Source organism: Pseudophryne corroboree, chromosome 1 (assembly GCF_028390025.1).
Source record: "Pseudophryne corroboree isolate aPseCor3 chromosome 1, aPseCor3.hap2, whole genome shotgun sequence".
NCBI lineage: Eukaryota > Metazoa > Chordata > Amphibia > Anura > Myobatrachidae > Pseudophryne > Pseudophryne corroboree.
The window spans coordinates 807,544,263-807,561,415 of NC_086444.1; the positions used below are offsets into that span (position 1 = coordinate 807,544,263).

At 47.0% G+C, this 17,153-nt stretch overlaps 1 protein-coding gene across 1 annotated transcript in view; it reads right to left on the minus strand.

The window, feature by feature from the left end:
- Positions 1 to 17,153, minus strand: part of SGMS2 (sphingomyelin synthase 2) — a 126,044-nt gene that overhangs the window by 19,196 nt on the left and 89,695 nt on the right. Inside the window, exon 3 of the mRNA XM_063919178.1 lies at positions 5,385 to 5,502. Within this exon, the coding sequence (XP_063775248.1) occupies positions 5,385 to 5,502 (118 nt within the window). The remainder of the gene's footprint in view (positions 1 to 5,384; positions 5,503 to 17,153) is intronic.

Here is a 17,153-nt window from a genome sequence, read left to right on the forward strand (position 1 = left end):
GCCTGTGCAGCTGGTGCATTGCAAGAGGCCCGGCGCAGTGAAGGGGCCCACAGCTGATGGCATTTCAATGAGTCCCACTGACTCATTTACATGCCACCAGTGCCGCCGCCAGCATCCCCGGGCTAGTACAGTTTTGGCGATCGAGGGCTGCTCGCAGCCACGCTCTGTGTGCATACAGTACGGCTGGCTGCAGGAGGCATGCAGAGGACACACCTCCATTGCCGCGAGCCTCTGAGGCTCAGATGCTGGAGAAGGAAGATGGCGCTGCGGAGGCAGTGTACATCTGGAGGGGAGCAGGGAGGAAGGGGTCGCTGAGGATTAAGACCAGGATTTTCAGGACTAAGAGCTGTGCTGGATCCGGGGCTGCTGCGAACAGGAGAGGAGCTGGTGACTTGGGAGGCTCTGGCGGCAGCCTGACTGACATGTCCTTGGAGCAGGAGCTGGACAGGTGAGAGCTGGCATATGTGGCCCGGTGGCTGCTCAGTGTTCCTACTGCATCTGCACACTCCCACTGTTATCTGCCAGCCATTTCCACAGCATCCTAATATCCTCTTTCCCATGAATGTGGACTGAATAAGATAATTGGTGCTAATACTGTAGTGTGGACAAAATACAACAACAGTAACACACTTTGGGTTTGTATAATGCACCATAAAGAAAAATACTTTTCCATGACTATAGGACTATGGGGTATATGCAATTGCGGTCGAATTCCCGAAATTGTCGAATTTCGGGACTTTTTCGACCAAAAAAAAAAATCGCCAATGCAATTCAGTACTTTCCGACAAAAAAACGGACTTTCAAAATTCGACTTTTTGAAATTCGACTTTTGACAAATTCGACTTTTTTGCAATGATACACATGCTGCAATTCGACCAAAGTCTATTCAATGGAAGTTTGGAAATTCGACAACAGTGCTTTTAGACAGTAAATTCGTCATTTTCAATCCGACACACTTTGGAGGGTGAAACTAATAAAAAAAATTTAAAACATGTTTTTTTTGTGTTTTTTTTTTCTTGGTAATATCATATCTATTTATATTAGAAGGGATTAGGTACTTGGTTTGTCTTTTTGGAGGCACAAGTATTATTTATATATTTTTAAAAATAATTTATTTATTTATTTTGGATGGAATGGTAAAATCCCTGTAAAAAATGGCGTGGGGTCCCCCCTCCAAAGCATAACCAGCCTCGGGATCTTCGAGCTGGTCCTGGTTCTAAAAATGCGGGGGGAAAATTGACAGGGGTTCCCCCGTATTTTTAAAACCAGCACCGGGCTCTGCGCCTGATGCTGGTGCAAAAAATACGGGGGACAAAAAGAGTAGGGGTCCCCCGTATTTTTCACACCAGCATCGGGCTCCACTAGCTGGACAGATAATGCCACAGCCGGGGGTCACTTTTATACAGTGCCCTGCGGCCGTGGCATTAAATATCCAACTAGTCACCCCTGGCCGGGGTACCCTGGGGGAGTGGGGACCCCTTCAATCAAGGGGTCCCCCCCCCCAGCCACCCAAGGGCCAGGGGTGAAGCCCGAGGCTGTCCCCCCCATCCAAGGGCTGCGGATGGGAGGCTGATAGCCTTGAGAAAAATGACAAGAATATTGTTTTTTCCAGTAGTACTACAAGTCCCAGCAAGCCTCCCCCGCAAGCTGGTACTTGGAGAACCACAAGTACCAGCATGCGGGAGAAAAACGGGCCCGCTGGTACCTGTAGTACTACAGGAAAAAAAATACCCAAATAAAAAAAGGACACACACACCGTGACTTGTACAACTTTATTACATACTGCCGACACACACATACTTACCTATGTTGACACGAAGCAGTCGGTCCTCTTCTCCAAGTAGAATCCACGGATACCTGAAAATAAAAGATAATTATACTCACCTTCCAGCGTCCAGAGATACATCCACGTCCAGAAAATAATCCAGGTACTTGGCAAAAAAACAAAACGCAATGACCCGATCCTGCGGACTGAAAGGGGTCCCATATTCACACATGAGACACCTTTCCCCGAATGTGCCGGGACCCCACGTGACTCCTGTCAGAGGTCCCTTCAGCCAATCAGGAAGCGCTACTACGTGGCGCTCACCTGATTGGCTGTGCGCTGTCTGTGCTGTGACAGCGCATCGCAAAGCCTCTCCATTATATTCAATGGTGGGAACTTTGCCGTCAGCTGGGGGGGGGGGGGGGTTACCCGCGGTCAGCCGCTGCCGGCGGGTGACCCCACCGCTAGCCGCAAAGTTCCCAACATTGAAAGTAATGGAGAGGCTTTGCGATGCGCTGTCAGCTCAGACGCGCACAGAGCCAATCAGCAGAGTGCAAGGACGTTGCACTCGCTCATTGGCTGAAGAGACCTTTCTGTGACAGCTGTCACATAGAGGTCTCTGCATTCGGGGAAAGGTGTCTCATGTGTGAATATGGGACCCCTTTCAGTCCGCTGGCACGGGTATTTGCGTTTTGTTTTTTTGCCAAGTACCTGGATTATTTTCTGGACGTGGATGTATCTCTGGACGCTGGAAGGTGAGTATAATTATCTTTTATTTTCAGGTATCCGTGGATTCTACTTGGAGAAGAGGACCGACTGCTTCGTGTCAACATAGGTAATATGTGTGTGTCGGCAGTATGTAATAAAGTTGTACAAGTCACGGTGTGTGTGTCCTGTTTTTATTTGGGTATTTTTTTTCCAGTAGTACTACAGGTACCAGCGGGCCCATTTTTCTCCCGCATGCTGGTACTTGTGGTTCTCCAAGTACCAGCTTGCGGGGGAGGCTTGGTGGGAATTGTAGTACTACTGGAAAAAACAATATTCTTGTCATTTTTCTCAAGGCTATCAGCCTCCCATCCGCAGCCATTGGATGGGGGGGGACAGCCTCGGGCTTCACCCCTGGCCCTCGGGTGGCTGGGGGGGGACCCCTTGATTGAAGGGGTCCCCACTCCCCCAGGGTACCCCGGCCAGGGGTGACTAGTTGGATATTTAATGCCACGGCCGCAGGGCACTGTATAAAAGTGACCCCCGGCTGTGGCATTATCTGTCCAGCTAGTGGAGCCCGATGCTGGTGTGAAAAATACGGGGGACCCCTACTCTTTTTGTCCCCCGTATTTTTTGCACCAGCATCAGGCGCAGAGCCCGGTGCTGGTTTTAAAAATACGGGGGATCCTCTGTCAAATTTTTCCCCGCATTTTTAGAACCAGGACCAGCTCGAAGAGCCCGAGGCTGGTTATGCTTTGGAGGGGGGACCCCACGCCATTCTTTCCCGTTTTTTAAAATCGCGGCAAAATCCGGCAAATCGGCCGTTTTTCGCCCGCGGGAATGTCGAATCCGTTTTTCATTGAATATGGTGAATTCCGGCAGCCACCTGCCGGAATTCACCTGTCGAATTGTGTCGAATTAAAAAACGGCGATAATTTGCCGCGATTCGCCGTGAATTGCATATACCCCTATGTGTGTAGAGTTTGTATGCTTTGCCTGTGTTTGTATGTGCTTCTTCTTTGTTCTTGGATTTGCTGCTACAGTCTTAACCATTCTGGTAAGTAAATGCATGTTAGAGAACTTAGAAGTACCACTGGAGGCAGGTTTGGTATGATATGTCGACATTCAACATGACTGTAAGAATGTCATCACATGTAAATAGGGTTAGGATTAGGCTATGGGGCATATGTAATAGGGTCAGCTGATGTCGGCTGATCTTGGACTTTCTTTTAAAGTGGCAATCATTTACAAGGCAAAACCATGCCTTGTAAATGATTGCTGCTTTAAAAAAAAAATCCAAGATCGCCCGACATCACGCACATCCGGCAAATTTAGACCCTATTACATATTCCCCATAGCCTACTCCTAACCCTATTTACATGTAATGACATTCTTACAGTCAATGCTCTAGTCATGTTGAATATGTTGTCATCACGATCTCGTTAGACTGTGCGAAACCCCAACAAGGAGCCACCCCCTACATGCTGAAGTTCTACCGTGGTACAGTAAGTAGTAAGTAAATTGAATTATATTTGTCACCAACTGCCAGCACACCCTGCCGCGGCCCATCACCCACTGGCTGTCCCCATCACCCTCTTTCTCTCTCTCCCCATCACCCACAGCCTCTCCCTTTCCCCTACTCTACGTCACCCTCTGCCTATACCTGTCACCTTCTCCCCATCACCCACAGTCTCTCACCGTCACCCTCTCTCTGTCACCCTCAGCCTCTCCTCATCACTCTCTACCTCACACTGAATCCCTCTCTCTCTCACCCTCTGCCTGTCACCCACAGCCTCTCCCCATCACTCTCTACCTCTCCCTGTCACCCTCTGCTTGTCACCCACTGTCTTTCCCTGTCACCCACTTCTCGTCAACCTCTGTCAGTCATCACCCGCCACAGCCTCTCCCCATCACTCTCTACCTCTCCCTGTCACCCACTGCCCATTACCCTTTGCCTCTCCCTGTCACCCTTAGACTTTCCCTGTCATCTTCTGACTTTCCCTGTCAATCTCTACCTCGCCCTGTCACCCTTTGCTCGTCACTCCTTACTTCGATCTGTCACTCGCTGCCATGTGGCATATTATTAACTTGGGGTGGAGCAAAGGAGGGGGGCCCAAAGCAAATTTTTGCATCTGGACCCACCACTCACAAGTTCCGCCACTGTCTGGTACAATATCATGCATGCACTAGCAGTATTTACTATACATATTTATCAAGGGTCCAGGCCATGCACTAATGATTAGCCAAGCCTCGAGGCATGGGCCCCTACCACTGAATTTCCACGGTGGGCCCTTCACGCCCCAGTCCAACACTGATCACCATGACAGCATAACTCACATAAACCTGGGTGTAACTATTATATCTACTAAAGTAGCAGGTTATTATTATTACTGGAGAATTAAAATAATTTTCTTGTTAATTTGACACATCTCTACCCTTAAACCCCTGGTAGGTCGATTTTGTCAACAGTTTTTATCGGGAATGTCAAAACTGACTACAAAGCTGTCAGATATTGCCGTTGGCAGTAAATACCAATTGTTTAGACACAAACACGCCATTGGTTTCCATCAGTTGAAATACTGTAGAACCAAAACCGACGTTTAGTGATACTTACCGCAAAAGGTAAATTTTTCACGTAGACCAAAAAAAAGCAAAAGAGACTATCTAGCATAGTGTATCCGACAGCGGTGCTTGAAAGTGAGGTATTTCTCGTCCTTATCTTATAGCGGCTTCAAATGTGCATATAAGTACTCATAAGATTTAACAGATAGATAGATAGATAGATAGATAGATAGATAGATAGATAGATAGATAGATAGATAGACAGACAGACAGACAGATTTTCAAATAATCTTTTAGTTGGAGGATATTAATAATTACAAAAAAATATACACTAAATTGTGTAAAGTCTTACCTTTGGGGCACATTGGAAGTGCATTCCAGGCACAGGGAGCGTTGTGACATACATTGTAATACATCTGTACAAGTACAAAGTTCCAATAATAAAAAAATACCTACGACCCACAATTGATCTGTGAACGAGAGATAAAAGTAAGCTTTTTACAGTTTTGCTCGATGATTTACTTCTGAGTTGACTGTACATTATGTACGTAATGTATGACAGAGTATAATTCTATTTATGCCATTACTTGGAAAATAAACTTAAGGGCTCATAGGGTTGTCATGTTGTATTTTTTAAGCACACTGGCGCCATATGTAATACTTCATTATTACATACAATGCAGTGGAAACGCATTTCCTTTCCACAATATCTCTCCATAGAGAAATGGAGAAGGATGAATTGGTTTAACCATACCTCCCAACATTTGAAAATTGTAAAGAGGGACATCCTTGTGTGCGCGCCCAGAAAGGGGGCAAGGCCTATGGAAAATTGGGCGGGGCTTTGCAGGTGGGCCCCCGCTTTCGTCACTTAGGGGGCATGCCCAGCGCACTGTGAGCTACTGGCATGCCCCCTCTCCATCTGTCTCCACTGAATATACGCTGTGCGCATGCGCACAGCATCTATTCACCGCTGCTCTGATAAGCAGAGCAGCAGTCACAGGAGCCTCCCAACTGCCCTCCCTCTCCCACCGCGGAACATATATAATAGGATTTTAATTACCTACCGGTAAATCCTTTTCTCGTAGTCCGTAGAGGATGCTGGGGTCCACATTAGTACCATGGGGTATAGACGTGTCCCTTGGGAGCCATGGGCACTTTAAGAGTTTAATAGTGTGGGCTGGCTCCTCCCTCTATGCCCCTCCTAACAGACTCAGTCTAGAAACTGTGCCCGAGGAGACGGACATACTTTGAGAGAAGGAAATACACAGATAGTGGTGAGATTCACACTAGCTCACACATAACAAGGCAAACCAAGCTAACCAGCTTGAACAATTCAGCAACAGCTGAACAACAGTACTTAACCAAGTAACAATGCAGTACTTAACCAAGTAACAAGGCGGTACTGAACCAAACAACAACTGCAGGATAACGAAGCGCTGGGCGGGCGCCCAGCATCATCTACGGACAACGACGAAAGTATTTATCGGTAGGTAATTAAAATCCTATTTTTCTCTTACATCCTAGAGGATGCTGGGGTCCACATTAGCACCATGGGGATGTACCAAAGCTCCCATTATGGGAGGGAGAGCGCGGTGGCTCCTGCAGAACCGATTGATCAAACTTTAGGTCCTCAGAGGCCAAAGTATCAAACTTGTAGAACTTAGCGAACGTGTTCGACCCTGACCAAGTAGCCGCTCGGCAAAGCAGTAAAGCCGAGACACCCCGGGCAGAAAGAAACCACCTTACGAGTAGAGTGGGCCTAAACAGATTTTGTACACGGCAAGCCTGCCGTAGCATAAGCATGCTAAATAGTAAACCTGATTCAGCGAGAAATCGTCTGCTTAGAAGCAGGATACCCAACCTTGGGGGTAATTCCAAGTTGATCGCAGCAGGAATTTTTTTAGCAGTTGGGCAAAACCATGTGCACTGCAGGTGGGGCAGATGTAACATGTGCAGAGAGAGTTAGATTTGGGTGGGTTATATTGTTTCTGTGCAGGGTAAATACTGGCTGCTTTATTTTTACACTGCAAATTAGATTGCAGATTGAACACACCCCACCCAAATCTAACTCTCTATGCAAATGTTATATCTGCCCCCCCTGCAGTGCACATGGTTTTGCCCAACTGCTAAAAAATGTACTGCTGCGATCAATTTGGAATTACCCCCCTTGTTGGGATCATAAGGACAAACAAAGCGTCCGACTTCCTATGATGCGCAGTCCTCTTCACATATATCTTCAAAGCCCTCACAACATCCAAGGACTTAGAGGGAATTGAGGAGTCAGTAGCTACTGGCACCACAATAGGTTGGTTGATATGAAAAGCCAACACAACCTTCGAAAGAAAATGCTGACACGTCCTGAGCTCAGCTCTATCCTCATGGAAAATCAAGTAGGGTCTTTTACAGGACAAAGCCCCCAAGTCTGACACACATCTAGCAGATGCTAATGCCAACAGTGTGACAGCCTTTCAAGTGAGAAACTTGACCTCCATCTCCTTTAAAGGTTCGAACCAATACGATTTCAGGAACTGCAACACCACGTTAAGATCCCAAGGTGCCGTAGGAGGCACAAAGGGAGGCTGGATGTGCAGAACACCTTTCAAGAAAGTCTGAACCTCAGGGATGGCAGCCAATTGTTTCTGGAAGAAAATGGATAAGGACAAAATTTGGACCTTTATGGATCCCAAACGCAGGCCCACATCCACACCTGCTTGCAGAAAGAGTAGAAACTGTCCAAGTTGAAACTCCACCGCAGGAAACTTCTTGGATTCACACCAAGACACATACTTTTTCCAAATGCGATGGTAATGTTTAGACGTTACTCCCTTCCTAGCCTGTATCCTGAATTACGGTAGGAATTACTTTGTTTGGAATGCCCTTCCGAGCTAAGATCTGGCGTTCAACCTCGATGCCGTCAAATGTAGCCGCGGTAAGTCTTGATAAGCGAACAGCCCCTGTTGCAGAAGGTCCTCTCGAAGAAGAAGAGGCCTCGGGTCTTCCAGCAGTAACTCCAGAAGATCCGCATACCAAGCTCTTCTTGGCCAGTCCGGAGCAATGAGGATCGCCTGAACTCTTGCTTTCTTTATGAGTTTTAGAATTCTTGGGATGAGTGGCAGTAGAGGAAATACATACTGTACACTGACTTGAACACCCTCAGAGTTACCAGGGCATACACTGCAGCTGTCTGTGGATCCTGCGACCTGGAACAGTACTTCCGAAGCTTCTTGTTGAGGCTGGAGGCCATCATGTCTATTTGAGGTACGCCCCAAAGATTTGTTACCTCCGTGAACACCTCTGGATGGAGGCCCCACTCTCCCGGATGGAGATTGTGTCTGCTGAGGAAGTCTGCTTCCCAGTTGTCCACTCCCGGAATGAAGATTGCTGACAGCGCCACCGCGTGCTTTTCTGCCCAAAGGAGGATCCTTGTAACCTCCGACATCGCCGCTCTGCTCTTTATTCCGCCCTATCGGTTTATGCAAGCCACCATCGTTACATTGTCCGACTGCACCTGAATGACCTGATCTTGTAGTAGACCGCTTGTAGAAGACCGTTGTACGGGGCCCTTATTTCCAGAATGTTTATTGGAAGAATGGATTCCAGACTTAACCACTTTCCCTGGAAGGTTTCCCCTTGGATGACAGCGCCACAACCTCTGAGATTTGCATCCGTGGTTAGGAGGATCCAGTTCTGAATCCCGAACCTGCGGCCTTCAAGAAGGTGCGGCATTTTTAGCCACCACAGGAGCGAAATCCTGGTTTTCTGCGACAGCCGTATTTTCTTACTGTGGAAGATTCAGGATTCATCCATGATCCCTGAGCAGTCAAGTCGTGAGAGCAATGGACTGAGACAACCTCTCCCTGGACGACGCCTTTATCAGTAGATCGTCCAGATATGGAATTATGTTCACTCCCCGTCTGCGGAGTAGCCCCATCATCTCTGCCATCACCTTGGTGAACAGCCTCGGTGCCGTGGAGAGGCCGAATGGCAGTGCCTGGAACACATAATGACAGTCCAGCAGTGCAAATCTTAGATAAGCCTGATGAGGCGGCCAGATTGGAATGTGAAGGTACGCATCGTTGATATCCAGGGATACCAGGAATTCCCCCTCCTACAGACCTGAGATCACTGCTCTCAGAGACTCCATTTTGAAGTGAATTCCCTCAAATAAGGGGTTAACGACTTCAGGTTCAAAATTGGTCTCACCGAACCATCTGGTTTCGGTACCACAAATAGGTTTAAATAGGAACCCTTGCATTCCAGATGAGGTGGAACCGGAACAATAACATTTGCCCTTTCCAATTTGTGAATGGCTTCCTGTAGGATAGCCCTTTCTGTCAGCAAAGCTGATAAGCCTGATTTGAAGGATCTGTGAGGTGGGAGCTCTTGAAATTCCAGTGTGTACCCCTGGGACACAATATCCTGTACACAGGGATCCAGGCCGGATGATACCCAGACGTGACTGAAAAGTCTGAGTCTCGCTCCCATCTGCCCGTTCTCCAGGCTGGGAGGTCCACCATCATTCTGAAGATTGTGAGGAAACAGAGCCAGGCTTCTGTTCCTGGGAACCTGCAGGAGCAGGATTTCTGGATTTCCCCGACCACCACTGACGAAAGTGATAGGGGTTTTGGACTTCTTAACCTTTGCGATCCTAAAGGACTGTGTTGTAGAGGTAGAAAAGGATTTCTTCAAAGTCTGAGTGGCTGAGGGAAGAAAGGTTGACTTACCCGCGGTTGCCATGGAGATCCACGCATCCAAAGCTTCCCCAAATAGAGCCTGACCTGTGAAGGGTAGGTTCTCCACACTTCTCTTGGATTCCGAGTCTGCAGACCATTGGCGCAGCCAAAGTCCCCTGTGTGCCGAGAAAGCCATGGAAGACGTCCTTGCATTCAGATGACCCAGGTCCTTCATGGCCTCCAACATGAAACCTGCAGAATCCTGTATGTGATGTAAAAACATTTCAATGACACTTCTATCCATAGAATCCAATTTCTCTAGTAATGTGCCTGACCACTTTACTATGGCTTTAGAAATCCATGCACAGGCAATAGTGGGCCTTAACGCCACGCCTGAAGCAGTGTATATGGATTTGAGGGTATTCTCAATCTTGCGGTCTGCCGGTTCTTTCAACGCGGTAGACCCAGGGACTGGTAAAACCACCTTTTTAGACAGTCTAGATACAGAAGCATCTACTATAGGTGGGTTTTCCAATTTTTCCTATCCTCCACAGGAAAGGGAAAAGCCACAATAACCCTCTTTGGGATCTGGAATTTCTTCTCCGGGTTTTCACAGGATTTTTAGAATAATGCGTTTAACTCCTTAGACACCGGAAAAGTCAGGGAGGCTTTCTTATTGTCTGTAAAGTAAGCCTCCTCGACCTGCTCAAGTGTTTTGTCAGTAATGTGTTACACATCACTAATTGCCTCAATCATGAGCTGCACCCCCTTAGCAAGGGATGCCTCACCCCTCCGCATAGCCTCATCACTGTCTTCCGTATTTGAGTCGGTATCCGTGTCAACCTGCATAATCTGGGCAAGAGCACGCTTCTTTGGGCATAGACCAGGGGAGTTTGAGGAAGTTGTGAGAACAAAACCAGACAAAACCCCTACAGATTTTCTCAAAACCTGCGTTTCAGTCTCATTATGAGCTATCCTAGATGAAATCTGAGATATCATTCCCTTAAGTGAAGCCTCCCACAACGTTTCGGATTCAGAGGGCTGAGACAGTATATTACATTCCTGAGTACATGGAATGGATTCCTCTGGGGAAGATACATACTCTGCAACACAAGACACAGAGTCCCTGGACATGGTAATGTGAGAAATATGTACACACACACACACACACACACACACACACACACACACACACACACACACACACACACACACACACACACACACACACACACACAGGAAAATGTCAGACACAGTTTCCCCCAAGTACCTTCAGAGAGAGACTAATGGAGCCAGCACCCACACAGCGCCCCAGTAGGCCGTTATACAGGTTGAGTATCCCATATCCAAATATTCCGAAATACGGAATATTCCGAAATACGGACTTTTTTGAGTGAGACTGAGATAGTGAAACCTTTGTTTTTTGATGGCTCAGTGTACACAAACTTTGTTTAATACTCAAAGTTATTAAAAATATTGTATTAAATGACCTTCAGGCTGTGTGTATAAGGTGTATATGAAACATAAATGAATTGTGTGAATGTACACACACTTTGTTTAATGCAAAAAGTTATTAAAAATATTGGCTAAAATTACCTTCAGGCTGGGTGTATAAGGTGTATATGTAACATAAATGCATTATGTGCTTAGATTTAGGTCCCATCACCATAATATCTCATTATGGTATGCAATTATTCCAAAATACGGAAAAATCCGATATCCAAAATTCCTCTGGTCCCAAGCATTTTGGATAAGGGATACTCAACCTGTATCATAAAATCCTGGCGCTGACTGTGCAACCTTAATAAGCTACTCAGTGCCAAATAGTGACTAACACTCTCCCCTTTCTATAACCCCCTGGTACCGCACAGGATAGCTGGAGTTATGTGGAGGGTCAGCGCTCCCTGTCAGCGTCTCTGTATGAATCTGCAAGGAGAAAATGGCGCTGGTGAGCTGCTGGATCCGCTCTGAGGAGAAGCTCCGCCCCCCTGTAATGGCGAGTCTTCGCCACACTTTGAAAAATTATACTGGCCTGATGAATTTCATCGCTGGCAGCAGACAGAGTCCCTGATAGCCCAAGTGACCAGTGTGTACGGTTTTGCGCTGGCCCATGGCGCCCCTCATAGCACCGCACAGTCTGCCTCTGAGCCCTCCGGAGTGCAGCGTCAGCGTTGCGCTCCCACCCTGAAGCCGCCATACATGCCGATTCCCCGCTGGTCGGGTTGCCGGCAATCTACTCACCACCGCCGTCTTCTGGCTCTGCTAGGGGGTGGCGGCATGCTGCGGGAGTGAGCGGTTGCCACGGGGGCTTGCGATCATCACCCTCAGGAGCTCAGTGTCCTGTCAGCGGAGATAGTGGCCATTAACCTCAGAGGGTTGGATACTACTCCCCCCCTAAGTCCCACGAAGCAGGGAGGCTGTTGCCAGCAGCCTCCCTGTGCCTAACTCTATTAAAAATAATAAAACTAGAAAAACTCCTATGGAACTCCCCTAGCTGTGACCGGCTCCTCCGGGCACATTTTCTAAACTGAGTCTGGTAGGAGGGGCATAGAGGGAGAAGCCAGCAAACACTATTAAACTCTTAAAGTGCCCATGGCTCCTAGTGGACCTGTTTATACCCCATGGTACTAATGTGGACCCCAGCATCCTCTAGGACGTAAGAGAAATATATATATATATATATATATATATATATATAAACAGCACATCATAGTGCATTAATATGCATTACCCACTGACCTGAAAATATAACTGTAGGCACTGATTTATATTTATATTTCTTAACAATAATTTGAAAACTAGGTGGTACACAGTTCTGTCACTCTCAATGTAAGTCTGTGTAGCTGTATCAAAGCAGAAATGTAGGTAAATTTGGAACCCAGGGCAGAATAATTAAAGTATTTCCCATAAACATAATTATGCATACAAAGAGTTTGGCTGTAGGAAGGTGATGCCATATAGAGGGCTGTTATACACATAGATCAGAAGACAAGGAACATTGCTGATTGAAGAGATATGGAGGCGGGCACTGTCAGCACTCCACTGAAGTCTTTAAGTTAGGCATGTCCAAACTGCGGCCCTCCAGCTGTTGAGAAACTACACATCCCAGCATGCCCTGACACAGCTTTAGCATTCTCTGACAGCAAAACTGTATCAGAGCATGCTGGGATATGTAGTTTCACAACAGCTGGAGGGCCGCAGTTTGAACATACCTGATTTAAGTGGAGTTCTGCTTAACAGATCAAAAATTCACATCTTTAAGGTGTCTATTCATAAAGTAGTGAAAAGTGTGGAGAAGTGAGCCAGTGGAGAAGTTGCCCATGGCAACCAATCAGCATTGAAGTAACATTTAGATTTTGCATATTATACAATTGTACGGAGCAGCTAATTGGTTGCCATGGGCAACTTCTCCACAGGCTCACTTCTCCAATTTTTTCACTGCTTCATGAATAGACCCCTCTGTGCTTTCATGTGTTCAGCAGGCCTCTATTCAATCACTTCCATTGAACTACCTACAAATTAATTTAGGATTTAAGGGCCTAATTCATACCTGATCGTAGCAGCAAATTTGTTAGCTGATGGGCAAAACCATGTGCACTGCAGGGGGAGCAGATATAACATTTGCAGAGAGAGTTATATTTGGGTGGGGTGTGTTAAAATTTAAATCTAAATTGCAATGTAAAAAATAGGATTTTGGTACTTACCAGGTAAATCCTTTTCTTTGAATCCATAGGGGGCACTGGAGTACTCTTGGGATATGGATGGCTTCCGCAGGAAACAGGGCACTGAATATTTAAATTTAAAACTCTCCACCCCTCCATATCCCAGAGTACCTCAGTGTTTTTTACTGAGCCGAACAGGAGCTATAGAGAGGTTGACAATGGAGAATCACATATAACATAACGGACAACAATAAAGTTGACACATAACGTTACTGACAACTAAACAGTTGACACCATAACCGATAGAACTTTATAATTTGAACCAGTCGGTGAAAGTGTGTTACCATAAGATCCCCTGAGCTTACCACAAACCAGGTAAAACTGCTCTGGGTGGGCGTCCAATGCCCCCTATGAATTCAAAGAAAAGGATTTACCTGGTAAGTACCAAAATCCTATTTTCTTTTTCATCCACTAGGGGTCACTGGAGTACTCTTGGGACGTACCAAAGTTTCCCTTGTGGGCGGGAGAGCTGTTTGGCACCTGTAACACTATGCGGCTAAAGCTAGATGCTGATGCCGCAAACGTATTAAACTTGTAACAGCGCACAAACGTGTGCACTGATGACCATGTAGCCGCACGGCAAAGCTGCGTCGTAGAAGCTCCACGACCAGATGCCCATGAAGCTCCCACAGAACATGTGGAATGAGCTGTTACTGATGTAGGCGGCTGTAACCTAGCATGAAGGTAAGCCTGACGTATAGTCAGTTTTATCCATGTGGATAAGGTCTGCTTAGAAGATGGCCAACCTATCTTGGCAGCATCATAGAGAACAAACAACGTATCCGTCTTACGAACTGTAGACGTTCGGGATACATAAACGCGTAAAGCGCGTACCACATCCAGAGTTCCAGAATGTTCTGTTAACACAGGAACTGCTATTGGTTGATTGATGTGAAAAGATGACGCTACCTTTGGTAAGAAAGCGGGATTCGTCCGAAGTTCCGCTCTGTCATCATGAAACACCAAATACGGTGGCTTGCATGACAAGGCACCCAAATTTGAAACACGCCTTGCCGAAGCTAAGGCTAGAAGAAAAATTGTTTTCCAAGTGAGAAACTTTATATCCACTTGCTGTAAGACTGTAAGAAATCTAAAACCAGATTCAAGTCCCATGGCGCTGTAGGTGGAATGAATGGAGGCTGTACTCTGAGGACACCTTGCAGAAAGGTGTGTATAGACGGCAATAGAGCCAATCTTCTTTGAAAGTAAATTGACAAAGCAGATACCTGCACCTTTAGTGTAGATAAACGCAGTCCTCCATCTAACCCCGTTTGTAGAAATAACAAAAGACGGGATAACTTGAAAGATGATGTCGGAAACTTCAGAGTTTCACACCAACCTATATAGGCACGCCAAATTCTGTAATATTGAGCTGCCGTAACTGGCTTCCTAGCTCGTAACATGGTTGGTATAACCGATTCTGGAATGCCCTCTCTTCTTAAGAGGGCGGTCTCAACAGCCACACCGTCAAACGCAGCCGCGCTAAATCGGGGTAAAGGAACGGACCCTGTTGTAACAAGTCCGGACGTAGTGGGAGCGGCCCAGGATCATCTGCGAGTAGTCCGTGGAGATCCGAGAACCAAGCTCTCCGAGGCCAATGAGGTGCCACTAGTATGACTGTGACAGACTCTCTTTTTATCCGTTTTAGCACCAGAGGGAGCAGCGGAAACGGTGGAAACAGATACACTAGGCTGTACGGCCAAGCGATTGTGAGAGCATCCACCGCCACTGCCTTTGGATCTCTCGTTCTGGACACATACTGGAGCGTTTGGTGATTGTGGCGAGATGCCATCAGGTCCACTTGAGGGTAACCCCACCGCTGAACCAACATGTGAAACACTTCTGGATTATCTCAGCCATCTGGATGAAAATCCCGATGGCTGAGATAATCTGCCTCCCAGTTGTCCACTCCCGGAATGAACACTGCCGACAATATCACCTGGTGGTATTCTGCCCAATTGAGGATTCGAGCTACTTCCCGCATTGCCATGCGGCTTCTCGTTTCTCATTGCTTGTTGATGTATGCGACTGCCGTCGCGTTGTCTGACTGCACCTGGACAGTCTGAGACCGAAGCAATTGTACTGCTTGTCGTAGCGCATTGTAAATTGCGCGGAGTTCTAGGACATTTATAGACAGCAATCGTTCGTGATCCGCCCAGAGACTCTGGAGCTGACAATTTTGAACTACAGCTCCCCAACCTCTGAGACTCGCGTCTGTCGTTAGAATTATCCAATTCCAGCCGCCGCCTGCGGTTAAATTGTGTACCTTGAGCCAGCAGAGTAGAGACACCCTTGCCCTTGGCGACAACCTCACCCTGTGGTGAATCTGCAGATGCGAGGCCGACCACTGTGCGAGCACATCCAGTTGAAATGGACGTGAGTGAAATCTTCCGAATTGAAGCGCTTCGAAAGCCGCCACCATTGATCCTAAGAGGCGAATACACAAAATGTACCGAGACTGTGCGTGGCTTGAGCACTAATTGTACCAGATGGCGAATAATCTGTACTTTCTGTTGTGGTAGGTAAATTCTTTGATTTACCGTATGGAGAATCATACCTAGGAATTGAAGTCGTTGAGACGGAATTAGATGTGATTTCTTGAAGTTGACAATCCAACCGTGGTGAACCAGTACATTGTACGTCAGCAGCGCATGTTGGAGGAGCATCTGTTGAGACGGAGCTTTTATGAGCAGATCGTCTAAGTACGGAACAATTGTCACTCCCAGGGATCTGAGATGAGCTATCATCACAGACATCACTTTGGTGAATACCCGAGGCGCTGACGAGAGGCCAAACGGTAGAGCCTGAAACTGGTAATGGTTGTGGCGTATTGCAAAACGCAAGAACCTCTGATGAGGTGACCAAATCGGAATGTGTAAGTACGCATCCTTCAGATCTAGCGCAATCATGTATTCTTGTGGCTCTAAATCTGCAATTACTGACCGCAGAGATTCCATCTTTAATCTGTAGTAAGTGACTTACTGATTGAGACCCTTTAAGTTCAATATTGGCCTGACGGAGCCATCCGGCTTCGGTACCACAAACAGACAGGAATAATAACCCTGACCTTGTTGTTGTACAAGGCCTGGAATTAAAACTGCTGAATCCAGCAGAGACTGAATGGCAATTTGCCGAACCGCCTTCTTGTCGTCCGACAGAGGCAGTCCTGTCTTGAAAAAGCGCAGTGGCGGGAGACAGCTTTGTTTTAACACTAAATTGCGGATCCATCCATCAGTGGATGTCTGGAACCCCGGCAAATGTAACGTCTGAAGGCGTGCTCCCACAATTGGATATTCGAGATGGCCTGGGAACCCGTTAAGTCACTGGCTTGTTGGTGACCTTAGCGGCCTGACGTTACTAGGCGTGGCTGTTTCTCTACCACAGCCTTGAAAGGACTGAAGTCTAAAGGATTTGAACGCCGGGCCAGAGTATTTCCGTCTCGGTACCGGAGGAGGCAATGGCAGGAAACTAGACTACCCCCCCCCCCGGTGGCCTGAGAAATTCATTTGTCCAATTTAGGACCAAACAACTTCTGGCCACCGTATTCTTTTGACCTCTGACTCCGCTTGGCAAGAACGCAGCCAGAGTGCTTGTCGTGCTGTAACTAGCGACGATGAAAAGCGATAAGTGAGCTGACAGCCGGTAGCAGAAGCTGTACATAGATACTCAGCAGCTTCTCAGATTTGATTAGCGATAAGTATAACGTGTTCTGTTATCCATACAATT